Source organism: Oncorhynchus tshawytscha, linkage group LG08, assembly GCF_018296145.1.
Source record: "Oncorhynchus tshawytscha isolate Ot180627B linkage group LG08, Otsh_v2.0, whole genome shotgun sequence".
In the NCBI taxonomy this organism is placed as follows: Eukaryota; Metazoa; Chordata; class Actinopteri; order Salmoniformes; family Salmonidae; genus Oncorhynchus; species Oncorhynchus tshawytscha.
In genome coordinates, this window is record NC_056436.1 from 29,556,888 (window position 1) to 29,581,730 (window position 24,843).

The following is a 24,843-nucleotide window of genomic DNA, read 5'->3' on the forward strand; positions in this document are numbered from 1 at the left end:
CTAAAAGACACCAATAAGAAGAAGAGACTTGCTTGGGCCAAGAAACATGAGCAATGGACATTAGACTGGTGGAAATTTGTATATTGGTCTGGAGTCCAAATTGGAGATTTTTGGTTCCAACAGCTGTGTCTTTGTGAGACGCGGTGTGGGTGAACAGATGATCTCCGCATGCCTGTGATTTATTTAGAATTCAATGCACACTTAACCAGCATGGCTACCACAGCGATAGCGATACGCTATCACATCTGGTTTGGGCTTAGTGGGACTATCATTTGTTTTTCAACAGGACAATGACCCATAACACCTCTAGGCTGTGTAAGGGCTACTTTACCAAGAAGGACTGATGGAGTGCTGCATCAGATGACCTGGCCTCCACAATCTCCTGACCTCAACCCAATTGATATGGTTGGGATGAGTTGGACCACAGAGTGAAAGAAAAGCAGCCAACAAGTGCTCAGCATATGTGGGAAACTACTTCAAGACTGTTGGAAAAGCATTCCAGGTGAAGCTGGTTGAGAGAATGCCAAGAGTGTGCAAAGCTGTCATCAAGGCAAAAGGTGGCTATTTGAAGAATCTCAAATGTAAAATATATTTTGATTTGTTTAACCTTTCTAGCACAGGGGAACCCCTCGACAACATTCCGCTGAGCAGGCAGCGAGCGGAATTCAAAAATATTTTTTTTAAATATGTAATTTTCACACATTAACAAGTCCAATACAGAAAATGAAAGATAAACATCTTGTTAAACTACCCATTGTGTCCGATTTCAAAAATGCTTTACAGCTAAAGCACAACAAACGATTATGTTAGGTCAAAGCCAAGTCACAAAAACACACAGCCATTTTTCCAGCCAAAGATAGGAGTCACAAAAAGCAGAAATATAGATCAAATTAATCACTAACCTTTGATGGTCTTCATTAGATGACACTCATAGGACATCATGTTACATAATACATGTATGTTTTGTTCGATAATGTGCATATTTATATCCAAAAATCTCAGTTTACATTGGCACCTTACATGCAGTAATGTTTTGATTCCAAAACATCCTGTGATTTTTGCAGAAATACTCATAATAAACATTGATAAAAGATACTAGTGTTATTCACAGAATTAAAAGATAGACTTCTCCTTAATGCAACCGCTGTGTCAGATTTTGTTTTTAAATGACTAAAAAAGCATAATCTGAGAATGGCGCTCAGAACCCAAAACAGCCAGAGTAATAGCCGCCATTTTGGAATCAACAAAGTTAGAAACAACACCATAAATATTCACTTACCTTTGATGATCTTCATCAGAAGACACTCCCAGGAATCCCAGTTCGACAATAAATGACTGATTTGTTCCGTAAAGTCCGTCATTTATGTCCAAATAGCCACTTGTTGTTAGCGTGTTCAGCACAGTAATCCATCTTCATGAGGTGCGAGCATTTCGTCCAGAAAATAAACTCAAAAAGTTCCGTTACAGTCCTTTAGAAACATGTCAAACTATGTATGGAATCAGTCGTTAGGATGTTTTTAACATAAAACATCAATAATGTTCCAACCGGAGAATTCCTGTCTTCAGATAAAGCACTGGAACGCGAGGTAACTCTGTCAGGAGCGCGCGTCATGAGACCGAGGCTCTCTGCCAGACCACTGACTCAAACAGGTCTCATGAGCCTCTCCTTTATAGTAGAATCCTCATTCAACTTTCAAAAGACAGTTGACATCTAGTGGAAGCCCTAGGAAGTGCAACCTCATCCATATCTCAATGTGTACTCGGTAGGCAAAGCTTTAAAAAACTACAACCCTCAGATGTCCCACTTCCTGGTTGGATTTTTCTCAGGTTTTCGCCTGCCATATGAGTTCTGTTATACTCACAGACATCATTCAAACAGTTTTAAAAACTTCAGAGTGTTTTCTATCCAATACTAATAATAATATGCATATATTAGCATCTGGGACAGAGTAGGAGGCAGTCCACTCGGGGCACACTATTCATCCAAAAGGGGAAATGCTGCCCCCTATCCCAAAAAGGTTAACACTTTTTTGGTTACGACATGATTCCATATGTGTTATTTTATAGTTTTGATGTCTACACTATTATTGTACAATGTAGAAAATAGTACAAATAAAGAAAAACCCTTCAATGAGTAGGTGTTCTAAAACTTTTGAACGGTAGTGTATATGCTGAAAATGAGATCAAATGTACGTATGAGATATCAACATTCTTTTGAAGGCTTGTCAATTGTGTGGTTCCGCTCACAATCTGATGAACTAGAAAAGCTAAGAATGGTCTGGAAGTCACATGAAAAACATTCTCTGCTCTTCCGCTGGATGTAAAGGGAGTGAATACACTACTGTCCCATTATGTTGAAATGAAAAATCCACCCTAGCCAGACACTACTAAATCATGAAGAGGACCGTTCTCCTTTCAACATGTGTCTGATGATATTCTAGGAGACTCTTCTCCTGCGTCTCCTCTTTCACCTTTCCATAACTGTGAAATCTGTGACTAATCACTTTGATTCTGTCCAGCAATCGGCTCTGATTACCCCCTACCTTCCCCACAAGTGAAGCCTCAGTCCTGGCCATCTGATATTGAGAATAGCCTCCTTCCCCGGTCCCAACAACTAATTGAGCATGCCCTGCACCCTGACTGGGTGCCGAATGAATAATGACATCATGTTTTCAGGCCTCTGTCAGCAAGTGTATGGCCACGCCGGGGGCATGAACGAACACAGAGCGTTATTTACAACACCGCTTCTGTGAACCTCTAAAGTACCTCGCTGAAGGACATGCTACATGAGGAGATTGTTATTGTTATAGTAGAACAAGCAAGAAAAAATATGCGCAGCATCCTCGTAAGAACCCCAGTAAACCTACATTCCTCATCATTCCTGGCGTGTACACATGAAGCATTAGTCTGGTGTTTAAGTGGATTTTCGCCGTAGTTGGTGACACAGGTCATGGCTGTGGCATGTGTTTTCTTGAAACAATTTATGATATACAGGCTCTCTTTCACTGTGTATGTGTCCCCAGGGCTGTGGACCTCTGGGTAATATGATTAAAAATGACGTGCGGTGTTGATGATTGTGCGTGATGGCAGTGCTGTCGTATAACTGTAGTTAATGGGGATTCGTTTACATGGCAGCATTGTGGTGTCCCGCAGGGCCCAGCTGTGGGTCCCCGTCTCATTTCTCCCCCTGCCAAGCTCAGCACATCTGTAACTTATATGCTCCCATGCTACACATGAACCACCTCCCTCCCTCCCTCCCTCCCTCCCTCCCTCCCTCCCTCCCTCCCTCCCTCCCTCCCTCCCTCCCCCTCCCTCCCTCCCTCCCTCCCTCCCTCCCTCCCTCCCTCCCTCCCTCCCTCCCTCTGTGTCATATGGATGCAATGTTTTTTAAAGTAGACAAGCAGTGTGATAATTTCTCTTTCTCTAATCAGTGCTCTCACTCATCACCTTCTTTCTTTTCCTTTTCCCGCAGCGTATGCAGTGATTGCGAACGGACAAGTGGAATGCCCTAAGGGTTACAAAAGGATGAACATGACTCATTGTCAAGGTAAGGGGAATGAAAGATGTCTTGTTGTTTGATTGTGTTTAGTAATACCAATAGTGCCTGAAGAACTGTCATTACATTTTTTTCTCATAGATCAAATCAAATCAAAGTTTATTTGTCACATGCGCCGAATACAACAGGTGTAGAACTTACAGTGAAACGCTTACTTACAGGCTCTAACCAATGGTGCTGGGGGAAAAAAGGTATATGTGTGTGTAGATAAGTAAAGAAATAAAACAACAGTCAAAAAAGACATGTGAAAAAAGAGTAGCAAGGCTATATACAGATACCTGTTAGTCAGGCCTATTGAGGTAGTATGTACATGAAGGTATTGTTAAAGTGACTATGCATATATGATGAACAGAGAGTAGCAGAAGCGATGAACAGAGAGCAGAGAGCAGATTGTATTCTAACAACATGTCTGCATTGAATTCAAATGACCCAAGTCAACCCCCATACATGCATTGTGTTGCAGCCACACTCCACCACACCCTATTCTCAAAACATTATGTCTGTATTGTGATAAGAACAGTTGTACAGTGACTGCCCATACATGACCATGCTTAACAAACCCCCAGGGCCTGTATAAAAGTATTCCTGTCTATATGTCTAGCCCACTGGGAACAGGGTCATGGGTACAACAAGCTGTGGCCTGGGTCAGAGTTCATCTGCCCTAATATGCCCCAGGAGGGAGTGGTGTTTTTAATTGCTCTGTGGAGGTCTGTATGGAGTTATATAGCCAAAGCCTTTTGTTAAACTTCTGTTACAGTTTGTTCTCAACACTCCCACTCAATCTGTCAGCGGGGGATAGACGGCGTGACTTCCAGCTCACCCATCCATCTGTGTGTGAAAACAAACTGTGTCCGTCCGTCCCTGAATGTGTTGGATGCCTCCCTCCTTACTGCCTTTTAGTGGGCCCTGTCAGCCTGCTGACGGCTATAGAAGAGATATCCTCCCACAACGTACATCCACTGGATGCTGTAGATACTGTAGACCAGTGTTTCCCAACTCCTTTCCTCCAGTACCCCCAACAGTACATATTTTGTTGTGGCCCCGGACAACCACACCTGATTTTACTTGTCAACTAATCATCAAGCCCTTAACAAGTTGAATCAGGTGTTTTTGTCCGGGGCTACAGCAAACAAATTGTACTATTGGGGGAACTGGAGGACCAGAGTTGGGAAACACTGCTGTAGACAACCACAAAGAGGGAGAGAATCACATATAAGATGGTTAAATCATATTGGAATTCAAAGATCAATAGGTCTATTTTGGCCTGAAGATATATGCATTACCTCATACATCAGTGATTTCTGGATGTTTCTCGTGCTATTCTCCAAATATAGTTTCTGTCAGTGCTAAGGACTATCAGTTAGATTTATGACCAGCTCTTCCACTCCCAACTTCCAAAGACTTGATTTATGTTTTTTTAATCTGGATGACATTTGACACTTAATCTTATGGAGTGTACCATCATCAACAGATCATTTTAGATGTTATAATGGTTTGAAATGCACATCGCAGACAAAACAAAATACACACAATGTAAAACAAGAAGATTTGTTTTATTTGATTAGATTGGTCATAATCAACAGTAAATTTCAACAAGTTTTCTGAGTTGCATGGCAACTACTGTAGTAGAGTGTATTGTGGATACTGTGGGTGTTTCTTCTCTGTGGTGATGGAGTTATTAATATGCTAAATTATTTTGCATTCCTTGTATTTATATAAAAAAAGCGGTGGACAAAGACACTTTTTATGCTGTCCAAAAGAGTGTCAAGAGTTGCCAGTAAAGTAATTTATCTGACTTTAATTCAGCTGGCTTTTTCTGATCACTTCAAGATGTTCTCCCCTCACAGTCCCTCATTTTTGGAGGCTGAAAAACCAAACTGACAGATATTCACAATATTTACTGGCCAGCTTCAAAGTCTTGTTCCAATTCAGCTGGAGCTCCATTCCACAAAATTATTTTATTTTACCCCTCAGAACAACTGCCAAGGAGGCAAAAAGCTGATTTTTCAGTGATTCTGTCATTATTATCAAACGGGTGTCCTCCTTGCCAAAGCGTGACTCCTCGCCTTGAGCTTCTTGCTCTGTATTTCAGAGTAGGAGAAAAAGTATTGTGTCTTACCCTGTGTCTGAGCACAGACGTGATTCACCCTGCTCTTTCTTTCTACCCCTGCTGCTGGGCTCGGTGGCGTACAGTGGGCATCGCATCACAGATAAGATGTCCCCTCGGAAACACAAGCTGTTTTGTGACCTCCGGACAGGCCCTTATCTTTCAAACACTCCAGAGAAACTGGGTCAGCTGGAGTCACCATGAATATATATAGGGCTGCTTATGTAGTGGAACATCTATGGCCTCACTGCCATAAACTTAGTATGTGCTGTTTCTGTTATGAGTGGGGGGCTTAAGTCTCTATAGACAGCAGGTCATATTTTTAGTTAGCCTATATCACGATGTTATTGTGAACGGATCAGCTTGTCGAAGCACCCTAACACAGGCAGGAAGTACAAAATGAACAGACCAGAGGCAGTGGTTGTGGTTCCTCTTGTATTGTTTACTAAACGGGTCTTCTTTCACCTGACAAAAATAACTCCCGTGCAGGGAACGTCCAACTCTGAAACAACTGCGTAACGAAAGAAATAAACATAAACTAAGCCATTGACCAAAAGGCCGTGGCCAAAAAAGCAAAACAACAAACGGCTACTCCTGTCTTTAGACTATCATCTACTCATAATAGTTACAAGAGGAACACTCCTCTCTACCTATAGCATGCCTTGGTTAACAGAGAGACAAGGTGCCCCGTACACAGACGCTTTCTCTGAGGTAGGAAAAACCCATGTCCTTCCTCTGGCTGGTCACTGAACTCTCACATTATGGATTGAGATTTGACAGATGGTCCATCCAAGGACCGGTCAAGATCTTACATGTATCTGAGAAGATTTGGAAAAGGAACACTTATTCTTCCCAAATCCTCAAATGGATGGGTTTTTCGCTTCTTGACTTATGTTTAGTGTCTGACTCAAAACATTTAAACACCTCAGTCTTCACAGAGGACCCACCAGTCCCCACTCCAATAGTACTAGATATTTCCTTTACAATGACAGTAAATAATTATCCTGGTTGTTTATGTGAATCCTCTACAAGCTTATTTTGGCTCTGCCGTCATAAAGTGAGAAATGACGAGTCGGGTGAGTTCAGGGCCGGCAGGTTGTCAGTTTAAGCGCAGTCAGGGGACTCTTTGGGTGGAGTCATCATTCCGCGTCATTACTACAATAACAATGGCGTCATGAGAAACCTGTCGGAGGGCTCTGATGGACGTCTATGTGTGTTCCATCTGTGCGTATATAATAACAGAGAATGTCTCTTGGAGAATGAGTGAGCGACCAACCATGAAGTCAGATAGGTGTTGAGATTAGTGCAGGTCATGACAGGCTGTCAGTTCCAATCTCTTACCCCCGACCAGACTGTACCACTAACACTAATCTGGAGTCAACCTGACCCTGGATTACAGACCCCATGTGATGAAGGAAGGCTGAGCCTAACGTTAAACTTCAGCCTTCAGCTCTACATCCCTATAGTCCCTGTCGCCTCCACAAGCAGTGTTGTTGTCTCTCTGAGTGGGAGCTAGCAGAGTTCCGTTTCCCCAAGAGATATGGTTTGGTCAGAGCTCATAGTGTATAACCCCATGACATGAGTTGTCCATTGCGTCTTCTTTATGTGCCCCATGGCTCACCCAAACAGGAAACAATGTCCGCCCATTTGCTTACACTTGAGTCGGCCTGTTTACATCATTACTAACAGAGGGGCTTGGGGATAAGTCATGGGGGAGTCAGCTATTTATGACCTTAAACTTGTTCCCCTTTTAATCCCCCATACCACCAACACACATGCATGCACACAGGCACACGCACACACAGACACATATATAAATATACACACACACACACACACACACACACACACACACACACACACACACACACACACACACACACACACAGTGCACACAGTGCATTCAGAAAGTATTCAGACCCCTTGTCTTTTTCCAGTTTGTTACGTTACAGCTTTATTCTAAAATTGATTAAATAGTTTTTTTCCTCGTCAATCTACAGACAAATACCCCATAATGACTAAGCAAAATCAGGTTTTTATACATTTTTGCTCATTTGTAAAGAATTTAAAACTAAAATATCACATGTACATAAGTATTCAGACCCTTTACTCAGTACTTTGTTGAAGGACCTTTGGCAGCAATTACAGTCTCGAGTCTTCTTGGGTATGCTTGGCACAAGCTTGGCACACCTGTATTTGGGGATTTTCTCCCATTATTCTCTGCAGATCCTCTTAAGCTCTGTCAGGTTGGATGGGTAGCGTCAATGCACAGCTATTTTCAGGTCTCTCCAGAGATGTTCGATCGGGTTCAAGTCCGGGCTCTGGCTGGGCCGCTCAAGGACATTCAGAGACTTGTCCTGGAGCCACTCCTGCGTTGTCTTGGCTGTGTGCTTAGCGTCACTGTCCTGGTGGAAGGTGAACCTTGGCATTCAGGTCAAAGAGTTCAATCTTGGTTTCATCAGACAAGAAAATCTTGTTTCTCATGGTCTGAGAGTCTTTAGGTGTTTTTTGGCAAACTCCAAGCGGGCTGTCATGTGCCTTTTACTGAGAAGTGGCTTCCGTTCTACCATAAAGCCCTGATTGGTGGAGTGCTGCAGAGATGATTGTCCTTCTGGAAGATTATCCCATCTCCACAGAGGAATTCTGGAGCCATGTCAGAGTAACCATCGGATTCTTTGTTACCTCCCTGACCAAGGCCCTTCTCCCTCGATTGCTCAGTTTGGCCGGGTGGCCAGCTCTAGGAGGAGTCTTGGTGGTTCAAAACTTCTTCCATTTAAGAAGGATGGAGGCTACTGAGTTCTTGGGGACCTTCAATGCTGCAGAAATTGTTTCGTACCCTTCCCCAGATCTGTGCCCCAACACAATCCTGTCTAGGAGCTCTACGGACTATTCCTTTGACCTCATGGCTTTGTTTTTGCTCTGACATGCACTGTCAACTGTGAGACATTATATAGACAGGTGTGTGCCTTTCCAAATCATGTCCAATCAATTGAATTCACCACAAGTGGACTCCAATCAAGTTGTAGAAACATCTCAAGGATGATCAATGGAAACAGGATGCACCTGACCTCAATTTCGAGTCTCATAGCAAACTGCCTGAATACTTATGTAAATATGTTTTTTCTGTTTTTTAATCATTAATACATTTTTAATACATACAAATTTGTAAAACCCTGTTTTCTATTTGTCATTATGGGGTATTGTATGTAGATTGATGATTTATTTAATACATTTTAGAATAAGGCTGTAACGTAACAAAATGTGGAAAAGGTCAAGGGTTCTGAATACCTTCCAAATGCACTGTATATATACAGTACGCTGAGTGTACAACACATTAGGAGCACCTTCCTAATATTGAGTTGCACCCCCTTTTGCCCTCAGAACAGCCTCGATTTGTTGGGGCTTAGATTCTACAAGGTGTCGAAAGCATTCCACAGGGATACTGGTCCATGTTGACTCCAATGCTTCCCACAGTTGTGTCAAGTTTTACTTTGGGTGGTGGACCCGTTCTTGAGAAACACAGGAAACTGTTGGGCATGAAAAAAACTGCAACGTTTGCAGTTCTTGACTAATTCAAAGGCACTTTAATATTTGTTCTTGCCCATTCACCCCTGAATGGCACACATACACAATCCATGTCTCAATTGTCTCAATGCTCAATTTACTATAAAAGTGACCAAAAAAACACAATACATTATTTACCATTCATTTCTATTGGTCACAAAATAATCTGAAACACAACCATAACAAACAACAAATGCATCCAACAAGTTTGTAGAGTTACGAGCTTGATGTAATCATCGCGTGCTAGAAATATGAGGCCAAGTACTAAACTTTTGACTACTTTAATACACTTTAATACACAATAATTTTGCTCCCCTAAAATGTACAAAAGTGCTGTAATTTCTAAATGGATTAGAATACCCTAAAATTAAAGTTGACAGCCTGCACATTAACCTCATAGTTACTGCATAATTATTTCAAATCTAAAGTGCTGGAGTACAGCACCAAAACAACAAAAAATGTGTCACTGTCTCAATTATTTTGGAGCTGACTGTATATACAGTATATATAGAGAGAGAGGCCTGTACTCACATGATAGTTTGTTTTGCCTCCCATCACTCCCCAGACCCTGCCTGTTCCCTTATAAGCTCACTATTTCCACCAGCTAGCACACCAGCAAAACAAGAGCAGATACATTATTATTGGGAAAATTTGCCATGGCAGCTTGTCAGGTTCCAGTCGTCACGGCGATGGGAAAAGGCCTAATGATTTACTCTTTGTTTAACTCTGTGAAAAAACAAATCCTGCATGGTCCCAATGTGGTGGCATGACTAAGAGGCTGAGGCATGTGGTGCTCTTCTCCTGCCTCCTGCCTGGGCCACTAGCTACCTCCTCTGACTGTCTGGGTGACTCAGGAGCACAGCTCTCTGCTGTTGAATGGACACATAAACAAACGCCACTCACCATCGAGCTATCTTTCCTCCTTTCCGCACATGGTTGAGGGGGAAAAACACTCTCTGCCTCTAGTATATTTCCTAACGTGAGCTTATAGGATGCATTGACCTTGGTCACAGTGTGGGAAATAAACTGTAGGAACAGGGATGCTAATCTAACCCATCTCTGCTCTGTTTCCAACTACCCTGGTCTTTCAGGAAAATAACCATCTCTATATCGCTCTCTCTGTTTTGTAAAAAAAGATTTGATAAGATACCAAGAACAAATACAATAGAGCGTGTGTGTGTGTACACAGTTCACGCGCATTTCACTCTATCTAGTGATGTCACTCCACTCTGCTCTGATGTATTATATTGTTTAAAAAAGCCATCTATCATATGTCATCTAGGGCATCTATCATATGTCATCTGTCATATGTCATCTATCATATGTCATCTAGGGCATCTATCATATGTCATCTGTCATATGTCATCTATCATATGTCATCTAGGGCATCTATCATATGTCATCTATCATATGTCATCTAGGGCATCTATCATATGTCATCTATCATATGTCATCTAGGGCATCTATCATATGTCATCTGTCATATGTCATCTATCATATGTCATCTAGGGCATCTATCATATGTCATCTGTCATATGTCATCTAGGGCATCTATCATATGTCATCTAGGGCATCTATCATATGTCATCTGTCATATGTCATCTATCATATGTCATCTAGGGCATCTATCATATGTCATCTGTCATATGTCATCTATCATATGTCATCTAGGGCATCTATCATATGTCATCTGTCATATGTCATCTATCATATGTCATCTAGGGCATCTATCATATGTCATCTATCATATGTCATCTATCATATGTCATCTAGGGCATCTATCATATGTCATCTGTCATATGTCATCTATCATATGTCATCTAGGGCATCTATCATATGTCATCTATCATATGTCATCTAGGGCATCTATCATATGTCATCTGTCATATGTCATCTATCATATGTCATCTAGGGCATCTATCATATGTCATCTATCATATGTCATCTAGGGCATCTATCATATGTCATCTGTCATATGTCATCTATCATATGTCATCTAGGGCATCTATCATATGTCATCTATCATATGTCATCTATCATATGTCATCTAGGGCATCTATCATATGTCATCTGTCATATGTCATCTACCATATGTCATCTAGGGCATCTATCATATGTCATCTATCATATGTCATCTAGGGCATCTATCATATGTCATCTATCATATGTCATCTAGGGCATCTATCATATGTAATCTATGGCATCTATCATATGTCATCTATAGCATCTATCATATCTTATCTATCATATGTCATCTATGGCATCTATCATATGTTATCTATCATATGGCATCTATCATATGTCATCTATGGCATCTATCATATATCATCTATAGCATCTATCATATGTCATCTATCATATGTCATCTAGGGCATCTATCATATGTCATCTGTCATATGTCATCTATCATATGTCATCTAGGGCATCTATCATATGTCATCTATCATATGTCATCTAGGGCATCTATCATATGTCATCTATCATATGTCATCTAGGGCATCTATCATATGTCATCTAGGGCATCTATCATATGTAATCTATGGCATCTATCATATGTCATCTATAGCATCTATCATATCTTATCTATCATATGTCATCTATGGCATCTATCATATGTTATCTATCATATGGCATCTATCATATGTCATCTATGGCATCTATCATATATCATCTATAGCATCTATCATATGTCATCTATCATATGTCATCAAATCAAATCAAATCAAATCAAATTTATTTATATAGCCCTTCGTACATCAGCTGATATCTCAAAGTGCTGTACAGAAACCCAGCCTAAAACCCCAAACAGCAAGCAATGCAGGTGTAGAAGCACGGTGGCTAGGAAAAACTCCCTAGAAAGGCCAAAACCTAGGAAGAAACCTAGAGAGGAACCAGGCTATGTGGGGTGGCCAGTCCTCTTCTGGCTGTGCCGGGTGGAGATTATAACAGAACATGGCCAAGATGTTCAAATGTTCATAAATGACCAGCATGGTCGAATAATAATAAGGCAGAACAGTTGAAACTGGAGCAGCAGCACAGTCAGGTGGAAGTTGAAACTGGAGCAGCAGCATGGCCAGGTGGACTGGGGACAGCAAGGAGTCATCATGTCAGGTAGTCCTGGGGCATGGTCCTAGGGCTCAGGTCAGTTGAAACTGGAACAGCAGCATGGCCAGGTGGACTGGGGACAGCAAGGAGTCATCATGTCAGGTAGTCCTGGAGCTCAGGTCCTCCGAGAGAGAGAAAGAAAGAGAGAAGGAGAGAATTAGAGAACGCACACTTAGATTCACACAGGACACCGAATAGGACAGGAGAAGTACTCCAGATATAACAAACTGACCCCAGCCCCCCGACACATAAACTACTGCAGCATAAATACTGGAGGCTGAGACAGGAGGGGTCAGGAGACACTGTGGCCCCATCCGAGGTCACCCCGGACAGGGCCAAACAGGAAGGATATAACCCCACCCACTTTGCCAAAGCACAGCCCCCACACCACTAGAGGGATATCTTCAACCACCAACTTACCATCCTGAGACAAGGCTGAGTATAGCCCACAAAGATCTCCGCCACGGCACAACCCAAGGGGGGCGCCAACCCAGACAGGATGACCACAACAGTGAATCAACCCACTCAGGTGACGCACCCCCTCCAGGGACGGCATGAGAGAGCCCCAGTAAGCCAGTGACCCAGCCCCTGTAATAGGGTTAGAGGCAGAGAATCCCAGTGGAAAGAGGGGAACCGGCCAGGCAGAGACAGCAAGGGCGGTTCGTTGCTCCAGAGCCTTTCCGTTCACCTTCCCACTCCTGGGCCAGACTACACTCAATCATATGACCCACTGAAGAGATGAGTCTTCAGTAAAGACTTAAAGGTTGAGACCGAGTTTGCGTCTCTGACATGGGTAGGCAGACCGTTCCATAAAAATGGAGCTCTATAGGAGAAAGCCCTGCCTCCAGCTGTTTGCTTAGAAATTCTAGGGACAATTAGGAGGCCTGCGTCTTGTGACCGTAGCGTACGTGTAGGTATGTACGGCAGGACCAAATCAGAGAGATAGGTAGGAGCAAGCCCATGTAATGCTTTGTAGGTTAGCAGTAAAACCTTGAAATCAGCCCTTGCTTTGACAGGAAGCCAGTGTAGAGAGGCTAGCACTGGAGTAATATGATCAAATTTTTTGGTTCTAGTCAGGATTCTAGCAGCCGTATTTAGCACTAACTGAAGTTTATTTAGTGCTTTATCCGGGTAGCCGGAAAATAGAGCATTGCAGTAGTCTAACCTAGAAGTGACAAAAGCATGGATTAATTTTTCTGCATCATTTTTGGACAGAAAGTTTCTGATTTTTGCAATGTTACGTAGATGGAAAAAAGATGTCCTTGAAATGTCATCTATGGCATCTATCATATGTAATCTATGGCATCTATCATATGTCATCTATGGCATCTATCATATGTTATCTATCATATGGCATCTATCATATGTCATCTATGGCATCTATCATATGTAATCTATGGCATCTATTATATGTAATCTATGGCATCTATCATGTCATCTATGGCATCTATTATATGTAATCTATGGCATCTATTATATGTCATCTATGGCATCTATTATATGTAATCTATGGCATCTATTATATGTCATCTATGGCATCTATTATATGTCATCTATGGCATCTATTATATGTCATCTATGGCATCTATTATATGTTATCTATCCTATGTCATCTATGGCATCTATCATATGTCATCTATGGCATCTATTGTATGTTATCTATCATATGTTATCTATGGCATCTATCATATGTCATCTATGTCATCTATCATATGTAATCTATGGTATCTATCATATGTCATTCATAGCATCTATCATATGTCATCTATGGCATCTATCATATGTCATCTAGGGCATCTATAAGTATGTGGACACCCCTTCAAATGAGTGGATTTGGCTATTTCAGCCACACCCGTTGCTGACAGTTGTACAGTATAAAGTCGAGCACACCGCCATGCAATCTCCATAGACAAACATTGGCGGTAGAATGGCCCTACTGAAGAGCTCAGTGACTTTCAACGTGGCACCGTCGTAGGATGTCACCTTTCCAACAAGTCACTTTGTCAAATTTCTGCTCTGCTAGAGCTGCCCCGGTCAATTCTAAGTGCTGTTATTGTGAAGTGGAAACGTCTAGGAGCAACAACGTCTCAGCGGCAAAGTGGTAGGCCGCACAAACTCATAGAATGGGACCGCCGAGTGCTAAAGCATGTAGCGTCTGTCCTCGGTTGCAACATTCACTACCGAGTTCCAAACTGCCTCTGGAAGCAACGTCAGCACAATAACTGTTTGTCGGGAGCTTCATGAAATGGGTTTCCATGGCCAAGCAGCCGCACACCAGCCAAGATCACCATGCACAATGCCAGCGTCGGCTGTAGGGGTGTAAAGCTCACTGCCATTGGACTCTGGAGCAGTGGAAACGCGTTCTCTGGAGTGATGAATCACGCTTCACCATCTGGGTTTGACGGATGCCAGGAGAACTCTACTTACCAAAATGTATGGTGCCAATTGTAATGTTTGGTGGAGAAGAAATAATGGTCTGGGGCTGTTTTTCATGGTTCGGGCTCGGTCCCGTAGTTCCAGTGAAGAGACACCTTTACACTACATTCGAGACGATTCTGTGATTCCAACTTTGTGGCAACAGTTTGGGGAAGACCCTTTCCTGTTTCACAATGACAACCCAACAATCCGATACTGTACTACCATGGAGTGTTTTCTTTTCTCAGACATCAATGAGTGTCTGATGAACGGGATCTGTAAGAACGCTGAGTGTCTGAATACCAGAGGAAGCTACAGATGCACCTGTAAACCAGGCTACATGCTGGACCCTGCCAGGAGCCACTGTGTCTGTGAGTACTCCTACTGCCTTCCTGTTAAGTCTGATGGTCTGTCTGTGTTATGGTGTTTCCTTGGTCTGTGAGTACTCCTACTGCCTTCCTGTTACGTCTGATGGTCTGTCTGTGTTATGGTGTTTCCTTGGTCTGTGAGTACTCCTACTGCCTTCCTGTTACGTCTGATGGTCTGTCTGTCTTATGGTGTTTCCTTGGTCTGTGAGTACTCCTACTGCCTTCCTGTTAAGTCTGATGGTCTGTCTGTGTTATGGTGTTTCCTTGGTCTGTGAGTACTCCTACTGCCTTCCTGTTACGTCTGATGGTCTGTCTGTGTTATGGTGTTTCCTTGGTCTGTGAGTACTCCTACTGCCTTCCTGTTACGTCTGATGGTCTGTCTGTCTTATGGTGTTTCCTTGGTCTGTGAGGTCTGTCTCATGGAGGCTTGTATATGTTTTTTTCGGACAGCGGACAAGGCTGTGTCGGACCAGAGGGGGATGTGTTACCGCTCAGCGTCAGCGGGGATCTGCTCTCTGCCTCTCGCTCAGCACATCACCAAACAGATCTGCTGCTGCAGCCGTGTGGGCAAGGCCTGGGGCACGGCCTGCGAGAGGTGCCCTCTGCCAGACACAGGTACCCACACACCCTCTCTCTCTATTTCTTTCTCTTACTTCTCTCTCTTACATTTCTCTCTCTCATTTCTCTCTCTTATCTCTCTCTCAACACTACAACCTCGATGAACTCGTTAAATATCTCTAGTTTGATTACACTTGGTGAACATTCATTGGCTGGGTTGGATTTTAACAGCGGGACGAAATGTGGGATCTTAGGCTGCGTATTGTGATGTTAATGAAAGCATACAGTACATGCTACTCAACACAACAGTCATTCAGGCTTCACTCACTATATTACACTGGCCTGGATAGCCAGTCATGTATTGCAGTTCAAAGATAACCCAATGTGTTTGATGTGGAATAAGATCAAAACAACAGAACCTTTATATGTTGAGACTGTATAATATTATAATAGTGGGAGTGAATGGTGTGTTATCACACAGGCCCTTGGAGAGAAACGCCAGTTATAGTCCAGCTATGTCTCCCAAAGAAAGAAAAACGAGTCAAGCCAAATCAAACATGGGCTGTGGTTGTCATCCTCTTTTTTTCTTGCCGATTTTATCTTCAAAGTCAAAGAAAAGGCCATTATTTAGAGCAGTGACCGGTTTGGCAAGTGATTCATGGAGGTTGTCATAGATCAGATATCAGAGAGCCAGACCTCCATGGTGCTATGCCAGATTAGTGCTCTGCTCTATGTGTAGATGCAGTCCACATACAGCCTGATTACCCTGTCATCGCCAGACACTGACTTTTGGACAGATGAAGGATCTTCATGTGAAACAGTTTGCTACAGCAGGAAAATAATACTGCAGAAACAGGAGATGTGAATTATAATGTGGATTATAATTCATGGATATTTTTGTAGGGTTGATACATTTTTCTTAAGGGAAAATCAAGTCTGAAATTTCCAAGTGGAAATTACAAACTTCAGAAGCCTTTTTAAACCTCAAATACGCTACATGTTTTACATTTCCTGCATTGCAGGAAGTAGTCCTGTAAAAGGGGAATCTAATTAAGATCCTACATCTGTATGGCGTGACAAGCTGTTAGAGCCATGTTGAACACAGAGCATCCAGACTCATTATTAGTCGTAATAGGAGCACATTGACTTGCCTTCCTGTCAGACTTGGAGCTCTGATGTGGAATTAGCCACAAATCCCCATCTCCATCCGCATTAGACAGATCAGTTAGGAGACTTCATTGTATCCATGCTTCTTGCATTTATAGTTGCACCTAACCACAGTGCTGTCAGTATTGGTATCTATATTCTAGAGATTATTTGTCCATTATAAAATTGTCATAGAGGCCTGTGTTCCAGGTCAGGCAGGGTACAATACTATTTAACTGTAATAGATTCACCCCTGTTGAAATGTGTTGGGCTCCAACACAAAGAGATGCAATCACCCTCCTTTTATTTCTTCAGTCAGTCCTCCACACTCTGGCACTGGCTCGCTTACTCACTCTTCTCCTGCCCAGAGTTCAAAGGTCAGTTAGTATTACATGATCCTCTACTTCCCCCCCTGACACTGCCCCCCTGGCACTGCCCTGAGCCTGTGTCTGAAACTAGGGATGTGACAAATGAAAAACAAATATATGTCTTTAAACATATATTTTTTTCTTAGTTTAAATGCTACGAAAAAATATATATAAATTGCATGTGAATTCACAAGGCAAAATATGGTCCTGCGTATGACCGCTAGGGGTTGATGCAGTTCCATCTACCTCAGTCATGGCTACTCCGTCCATCCATCCCCGGGTCTCGCGGTGCGTCCCTTTCAGATGGTTAAGCATTGCACCTGTACTACATTTACTGTACATTTGCATTTTATCACCTTCTCATTTACCTTCTCAAATTATTGTCATACAGGACTTCGCTGCTGTCACTTGCCTTTCTCTGCCATTTTCCCAACTGTTAACGATAGTGACGTAGTGGTGGAGACTCCAAACGGAATGCTGTATCTCGCAATTTCTTGGCATGCATGTGTCTCGCAACTTCAATAAAGCAGGGCCCTATCATCAATGAATGACTGAACACACATTCACATCATGAAAGAGAAAGAGCAAGCGAGCCACCGCGACGGAGAGAGGAGTGGGCAGGCAGAAAGAATCACATGTGTCTTGGTAATATGTATCGCGCATATTTACTAAAGTAGCCTAAAGTTCACGTCTTCCTCTTTGGTTTTATTTCAATTACACAAATTTCTTCTAAACGCTAACGATCCCAATTTAATTTAAACGTTCACACCCATCTGACACATCCACATCCCCTCTGTGATAGCCTCTCTGATGGCTGTCACTGCCCTGGCAGCTCCCTCCCTGGCCATGGATGAAACCCAATCCCCTTCACAGAGGAGAGACTACAGTATGGCATGCTGTAACATAATGGTATTACATGGATGACTTTTGGTATTGCTGCGAACACCAGACAGAAATACGACCCATAATTACTGTCTGGCAGCGTTTCATGTTAGCTCAGGAGCCCAAGGGGGGAATATGGCCTTATGATGTTTTCTATGGTTCTTTGTTTGCCCCTGTACGCCTGCAGACCATTTCAAGGAGATCTGTCCCGCTGGCCACGGCTACACATACTCGCGCTCCGACGTGCAGATCTCCCTGAGACAGCTGGAAGAAGAGGAGCTGAGGAGGACTGGCGTTTCCTGGGAGGCCCAAAACCCTAGCCACCACCAACTGCCCCAGCAGCCAGCTCAACCCCCGCAGCAGCTGCCCCACGTCCCACAGATCCCACAGTACCCCTACCACCGCCAACCACATCAACCACAGCATACACAACACCCCCACCAACCACAACACCCACAACACCCACAGGAGATACCCCACCACCCCCAGACCCCACAGTACCCTCATCAATCCCACAAACCCCACCATCCACAGCACCCCCAAGAGCTCCCCCAGACTCCCCAGATCCCCCAGTACCCTCACACCCCCAACAACCACAACACCCTCTCCATCCAGACCCAGACACCCAGCATCCAGCTGGGGAGACCCCCAGCCAGCCTCAAGGTGAGAACAATTATATTGTTAGGCATATTTTATTGAGGTATTTGTGTCCAAATAAGGTACCAAGTCGACCATTGATAATATTATTTCTACAACATACTGTATTAAAATGGGTCTGAAGTTACGAGGTTACACAATGGAAAACCTTTTAGTGGACGAGGATAAAGTAGCTATTTACACAGACGAAAACATCAACAGGATGTTTTTATCTCCACAAATAACAGGTTTATCCTCATCTACTAAATATCAAACAGTATTCGCTTCCCTATCTGTCAGAATACACCTCCCATAAGCATTTGAGCAGAGTACTTAATCCACACAGGTCAAACATCTGCGACCTCTGGATCTTCTGTGAAACATTCTTCTGATTTACAGTTATGAGATAAATTATCGGCATGGCCCGAGCAAAATTATTTATATAAGGAGACCATAAATATTTAGGGATTGTGTCTTCACTATCTGAGATATCTGTTTCAAATGTTTCCATAGGCTCTATAGTACATGATCAGAGTCAAGGTCTTCTCCCTGGCTTTAGGGATAAATGTGCTGTAAGATGAGTTTTATTGGAAACAAAGACCTTAAGATGGCGTCTAAACAGTAAAACGCCCGATGAGAACATGGATTGATATCTCAATGACAATGCATGGTAATGCTAACCGAATGTCACTTTTCTCTACTGATAACACGGCCGCTTGTCTCTCTCCAAACAGATGTGGAAATATTGAACCCGGTGAGTTCCTCTTCTCTCAGAAAAAAACACATGCTTTTGAAATGTTTATTTTAGAAGAAAACCACAGCGTCTTATAGCTTTAAGACTTCTATGGTATTAAGTCATTGCAATCGATATGAAAAATACATTGATGGTAAAAACTGTCAGAAGAGAGAGAAACACATTTTGTTATAACCAAATTCTAACCTATTCTTGCTTATTCCACAGCGTCCTGTTGCGACTGACTCCCCACTGAAGTACCCAGGTAATGTATCTAAATCCCAATCCTTCAAAGAACCTCGTCACAATGGTGTCTGTTCATATTCATAACTCATAATCACAGTTTCAGCCTGTAATTTACTGTGGTGTTTTTACACAGTGATCCTACACCTCATGGTGCATTGATAAAACCAATGAGAGTGCCAGAGAAAACAGAGATTCATCCAGTAGTCAGGCACATGGAGTCCTGATCCATTTTCTATAAATTGCTCACACAAAGCACACAGCAGAGGCAGCCTGCCCCGGGATTCCCCTGCCAATGAAAACATTGACAGTCTGTAGGTTGAGTCCATCTATGGGTCCAGCTGATTGATGTCTGTTATCAGTTTTTAGCAAGCAGAAAGGGCATATTTCATCTTTATATCACTGCCATGCTACCGTAGGAGGACCTTGTGAGTGATTGTCATGCCATTGCCAGTTGGAAAAGCAGATACTGGGTCACTCAGGGGAAAGTAGCAGCAGCCAAGGCTGTTGGATATCCAGTGTGCTCTCCCCATTGGCCCATTGACACGTTGACACCTCATCTTTCTATCTTTCGCTCTCTGTCTTTCTTCTCTCTTTCTCTCTATGTTTCTCTCTCTGTCTCTCTCCCTCTCTCTTGTCCTCCAACTCTGTCTCCAGTAGATGTGGTAGAGAAAGTGACTCCTGACTCTCCCATCAACCTGGGGCCTGAATCTGAGGGCAAGGACACAGCCTCCATCAATGTGGCCACTCAGGTCACAGGTGAGAGGCATGGTCACAATACACTTCATGGTCTCCACTGCACTGGCCACTGTGCCTCGACATCCACTGATGCTAGATGAGTACAGTACATTAGCAGACGCAGATTTAGTTTGATTTAATGGGGTGACAAGCTTTGGTAATTGAATGAATTGGAACAGTCTACTCATAATGCTCCCCAATAACTATTTAAATGTAGAATTGCAATTAAACGTTATGCTTTCTAGATACAAATGGGATTTCTCAGTTCATTTGTGACTTATGAATGTCCAACAGGCCTGTTTGATAGACATTTCTTAGGGCTGACCCGTAGTTTAGCAAGGGGAAGCAGAGGATGTGTTGTCCTCTTCGTGGACCTTCTCCCCCAAGCCAACTTGGCTTCAGGCTTCCGAGCAGCACAGAGGGCGAGAGGGCGAGAAACCAGAGAGAGTGTGCCTTTTGGAAGAGGAAACTGTCTGGACTGGACAGACGCCAGGCCTGCATGAAAAGAAGAGAGAGAAGAATCTGTGTTTGTGACTCGCGGTCATCCTATGGAGAGGGTCAGAGCTCTGAGTCAAACACAGCAGCCCACCCTCAGCTCATGTTTACAAGAACCATTTTGGACTGAAACAAACAACTGACAAGTCCAATGACAGGCATAACAGTGCATGGCCCCTCCCTGTCATCCTGGCTCTTAGTGAGCGCCCCCTGCCACATGTTTGAACACTACACCGCAGTAAAACGTGTCCCCTCCATGCAGCCTGCCATAAAACAGCCTGCGCGTTTCCATGGAGAAAAACACGTGGTGAACGAGTAAACTTTCTTTGGAGTAGACAGTGTTTAAGAAGAGTTGTGTGGAAAAGACAACTTAATAGGATAGGACGAACACGGCATGTCTGTTGGTGTTGTATTTTATTGTATTGTATTGTATTGAATGTTCACACAGGTAAGTCAGTGTCAGTATCTCCTCACAGATATTGACAAGTGCTCCATCACTCCAACCATATGTGGCCATGGGCTGTGCGTGCCAGTGCAGACAGGCTACACCTGCTACTGTGACCCCGGCTACAAGCTGAGCGCGCTCCAGACCAACTGCATCGGTAAGACGGGAATAGCTGGGTGGGCAAAGGGGGCTTCTCCGGGAGTTCTGTCAGCTCTCCATATCATTGTCTTAACACGAGCCTCGCCGTTCACACCACATACGATACAAGAACAGAGGCCTTGAGAACTCAAGAGCCAAGTGAAAGCGATCCCTGTGTTTATGTTGACCCTTTATGCGACGCCTGACAACAAGGTCGGAGCAATCCAGAGAGCTGCCACGGAGCTGTGATCCGTTACCTCACTCTGCAGTCGCCGTCCAAACCCTGCTCTGGCCCATCACTGAGGAATGCTTGCACTCCACTCTGCACTGTGGAGGGGCTCCAGAATGAAGGGCTGGAAAGGACAAGGTCTCCAGTGGTGAAATGGAACTGAAATGGAACACTCTTGCCTTTCTCCCCCCTCTTTCTTTCTCTCTAAATCTATCTCTCTCTTTATTTGTGTCTTTCTGTCTCTCGCCCCTCCTCTCTCTCTCTCCCTCTCTGTCTGTCTCCCTCCTTCCCTCTCTCTGTCCAGATGTGAATGAGTGTGAGGGGGACCCTTGTGGAGGGAAGGGCCGTTGTGTGAACACCTTTGGCTCCTACACCTGCCAATGCTACAGCGGCTACAGCCAGGTCATCACCCAGAACAGGAAGTTCTGCCAGGGTGAGATGGGGAAAAGCATGCTGGGTGCTGTAGTTTTAGGAAGGAATGTTCACCCAGTGATGTTCTCACTGCTCACATAAATACTGTACTAGCTGGTGCTCTCACACGAGAATACTAGCTAAAGCCCTCCCCAGAGCGACCAGGGGAACTGAGAGATTTAAATATGAATGATGCTCTAAGAAGACACATTTGAGCTTTTTAAACTCGCTATATAAGTGTAATGTGTCATCATTTTCAAACAGTCTTTTATGTTGTTTTTCAAGGCAATTTAAGGCCAATTTCAGACTAGCAATGTTTCTCTAATGAGCCATATTCATAGAACAATAGCCACTCTTTGTTACTTCCCTCTCTGACTTGTTCTGGGGATTCTGTGCAGATATAAATGAGTGTGACATGGCCAACAAGTGCCAGGATGGTGACTGTGTCAACACGGAGGGATCTTACACCTGTGAATGCAAGAGTGGCTACGCCAAGTCCTGGAAAGGGCCGTGTGAAGGTGAATCCAGCACAGAGACAGACAACCTTGATACTCTGTACTTTCAGAACATCACAATGCTGGCCATGGGTGTTTATTGGCTGCACTAGGGTTCATATCTAATCCAGCCACAGAACAGACATTGTTGTATTTTCCTCAGCTCTGAGCCAGGGGAAAAACAAAGTGGAGACTTTAAATAGGAGGCAATACCAGAGGGAGGATATGGGCATGATTGTTGGTGTGTGTGTGAGCGTGCGAGTGCCCTTGTAAATGTAGAGACTAGATCCAGGCTTATCTTAATGGTATTTCCTCAACTCCACTCTCTCCTCTCCCTCCCCTGTTCCATTGCCAGACGTAGATGAGTGCCAGGGCCCCAGTCCGTGCCCCAGTGGAAGGTGTGTCAACACCCCAGGCTCCTTCCAGTGCCAGGCCTGTGGCCCCGGGTTCAGGGCTGCCAGCGGGAGATGTCTGGGTAAGATGGGCCTCCAGGGGCCACGCCTTGAAATGAGCTGGGTTTCCCTCTTAAACTTCTTTATGATTGGATAATATTCCCCCAGCCTGCCTGGCACACTTTACGTAAGCAAAGCTTGCAGTTGGCAACACCAGAAATGACCAATAAGATGTCATCAGTGCAACCGTGAATGGTCTTAAGGACATGTTGACAGGCCTGATACTCTACAGTTTGCAACCAAATTGGACTGTCTGAATTAGATTTTTCACTTATGGCTTTGCTCTTAGGGCTGGAGTCATTAAGGATAGTGGAAAACGTATTTCATGCTGTTATACTCTTTTCAAAGGGGTTAATATTGGATGTTTTATGTGCAGGGGACTACCACAGCACCCCAACCACAGCGCTCGCAGGAGAGGCCTTGGCGGGGCTTTAGTGATGGCTCTCTCATAGCGTGGGCAGTGATTTAGTGACTCATAGGCTAGGTCCTTCCCTCCCTCACTCTCCCTCGCTCTATTATTTTTGTAATATCTGCCAATCCCTAGCCCCCAGGGCCAGACCCATACTGTTCAACCCCCTAGAGTCGATGTCCACGCCCCGCTGAAATTTTATGAGCATAATTAAAAAATCTCCATAAAAATCTTTTTACATTGGATGCGTCTTAATATGCCGCTGTCGCACTTCCGCATCTGCAGTGAAAAGGTGACAGGTGTTTGTCAGACCAAACCAGTCTTCTCACAGTATCGTCTGTAGCGTCCGAACGATTTGGGCCACACACTAATATGACCCCTCTGTGGAAAGGTGAGACTCTCATGAACACGTACATGTTTTGCTCTAGGACGCTCACAGGCTGAACAAGATTCGTCTGAAGGTCCCCCGGTTCCAGTTGAAAACATTTATGGAAGGACTGTAAATATGGAAACTGTTTAATGCCAAGAATGATGGGGTTAAAATCGTGGGAAAAAATAACAAATGTTTCCTGATTTTTCTTATATCTCCCAGATATAGGACAGACACTTCAGAACAAACGTATTTTTTATTTTGGGGGGGACTATCTGTTGTTCCGTGTAGTGAATCTGTTATTAAATGCGTTTGTATGGGCTAATAGCAGTAAGGCCAAATAAAAATTAAAAAACATACTTCAATTCTAAATGAAATAGCTAAATGATCCTTGGTATGACCTTCTTAAAACAATTCCATATAGCTTAGTAGAACCCCCCCTCTGGCTTAGACAGTGCTTAGACTGTTATGGGTTAAACATATCACCCTTGTTATTGCTGATCTTTTCATATCATCTGCTGCTGTAAAAGATTGTTTATAATACTTCAATTTGTGAGAGTCAAAATATTTTCCCTTGGCCTCAGCCTTAAACAAACAGCCTATTATTTTTGGATGGCTCCGGCCTCTGCAGTGGAGCCCAGCGGGGCTATGTCTTTATTACTGGGTCAAGGGGAGAGGACTGGAGTGATGACTGAGATGTATGAAGGGGTCAAGGGGTCAATATTACCCAACTGTTAAAAGGCCCTGTCAGACAAACATATAACTGCCTCTGTTACACTATAAAACCACTACGAGGGTTTAATAGGGCTTCAATACACAATGCATGACACACTATACAAGGTCTGTAGCATGCTGAACGAGCCAACGTCCCAGTGTAGCAACCCCCACCCAACCGTGAGGTGTTCCTGATATGTAAGACGCTCCAGGCTGGTATTGTGACATCTTCTCCTTCTCGCCTCCTCCAGAAGAATATTGTATATT

General features: G+C 43.5%; 1 protein-coding gene across 1 annotated transcript in view; it reads left to right on the forward strand.

Moving 5' to 3' along the window:
* The window catches only part of LOC112255756 (latent-transforming growth factor beta-binding protein 2), a 141,323-nt gene that overhangs the window by 91,320 nt on the left and 25,160 nt on the right, over positions 1-24,843 (forward strand). The window contains exons 9-19 of the mRNA XM_042326283.1: positions 3,473-3,547; positions 14,996-15,118; positions 15,566-15,730; positions 18,257-18,732; positions 19,440-19,451; positions 19,667-19,703; positions 20,339-20,440; positions 21,391-21,516; positions 22,031-22,159; positions 22,536-22,655; positions 22,987-23,106. Of these exons, the coding sequence (XP_042182217.1) occupies positions 3,473-3,547; positions 14,996-15,118; positions 15,566-15,730; positions 18,257-18,732; positions 19,440-19,451; positions 19,667-19,703; positions 20,339-20,440; positions 21,391-21,516; positions 22,031-22,159; positions 22,536-22,655; positions 22,987-23,106 (1,485 nt within the window). The remainder of the gene's footprint in view (positions 1-3,472; positions 3,548-14,995; positions 15,119-15,565; positions 15,731-18,256; positions 18,733-19,439; positions 19,452-19,666; positions 19,704-20,338; positions 20,441-21,390; positions 21,517-22,030; positions 22,160-22,535; positions 22,656-22,986; positions 23,107-24,843) is intronic.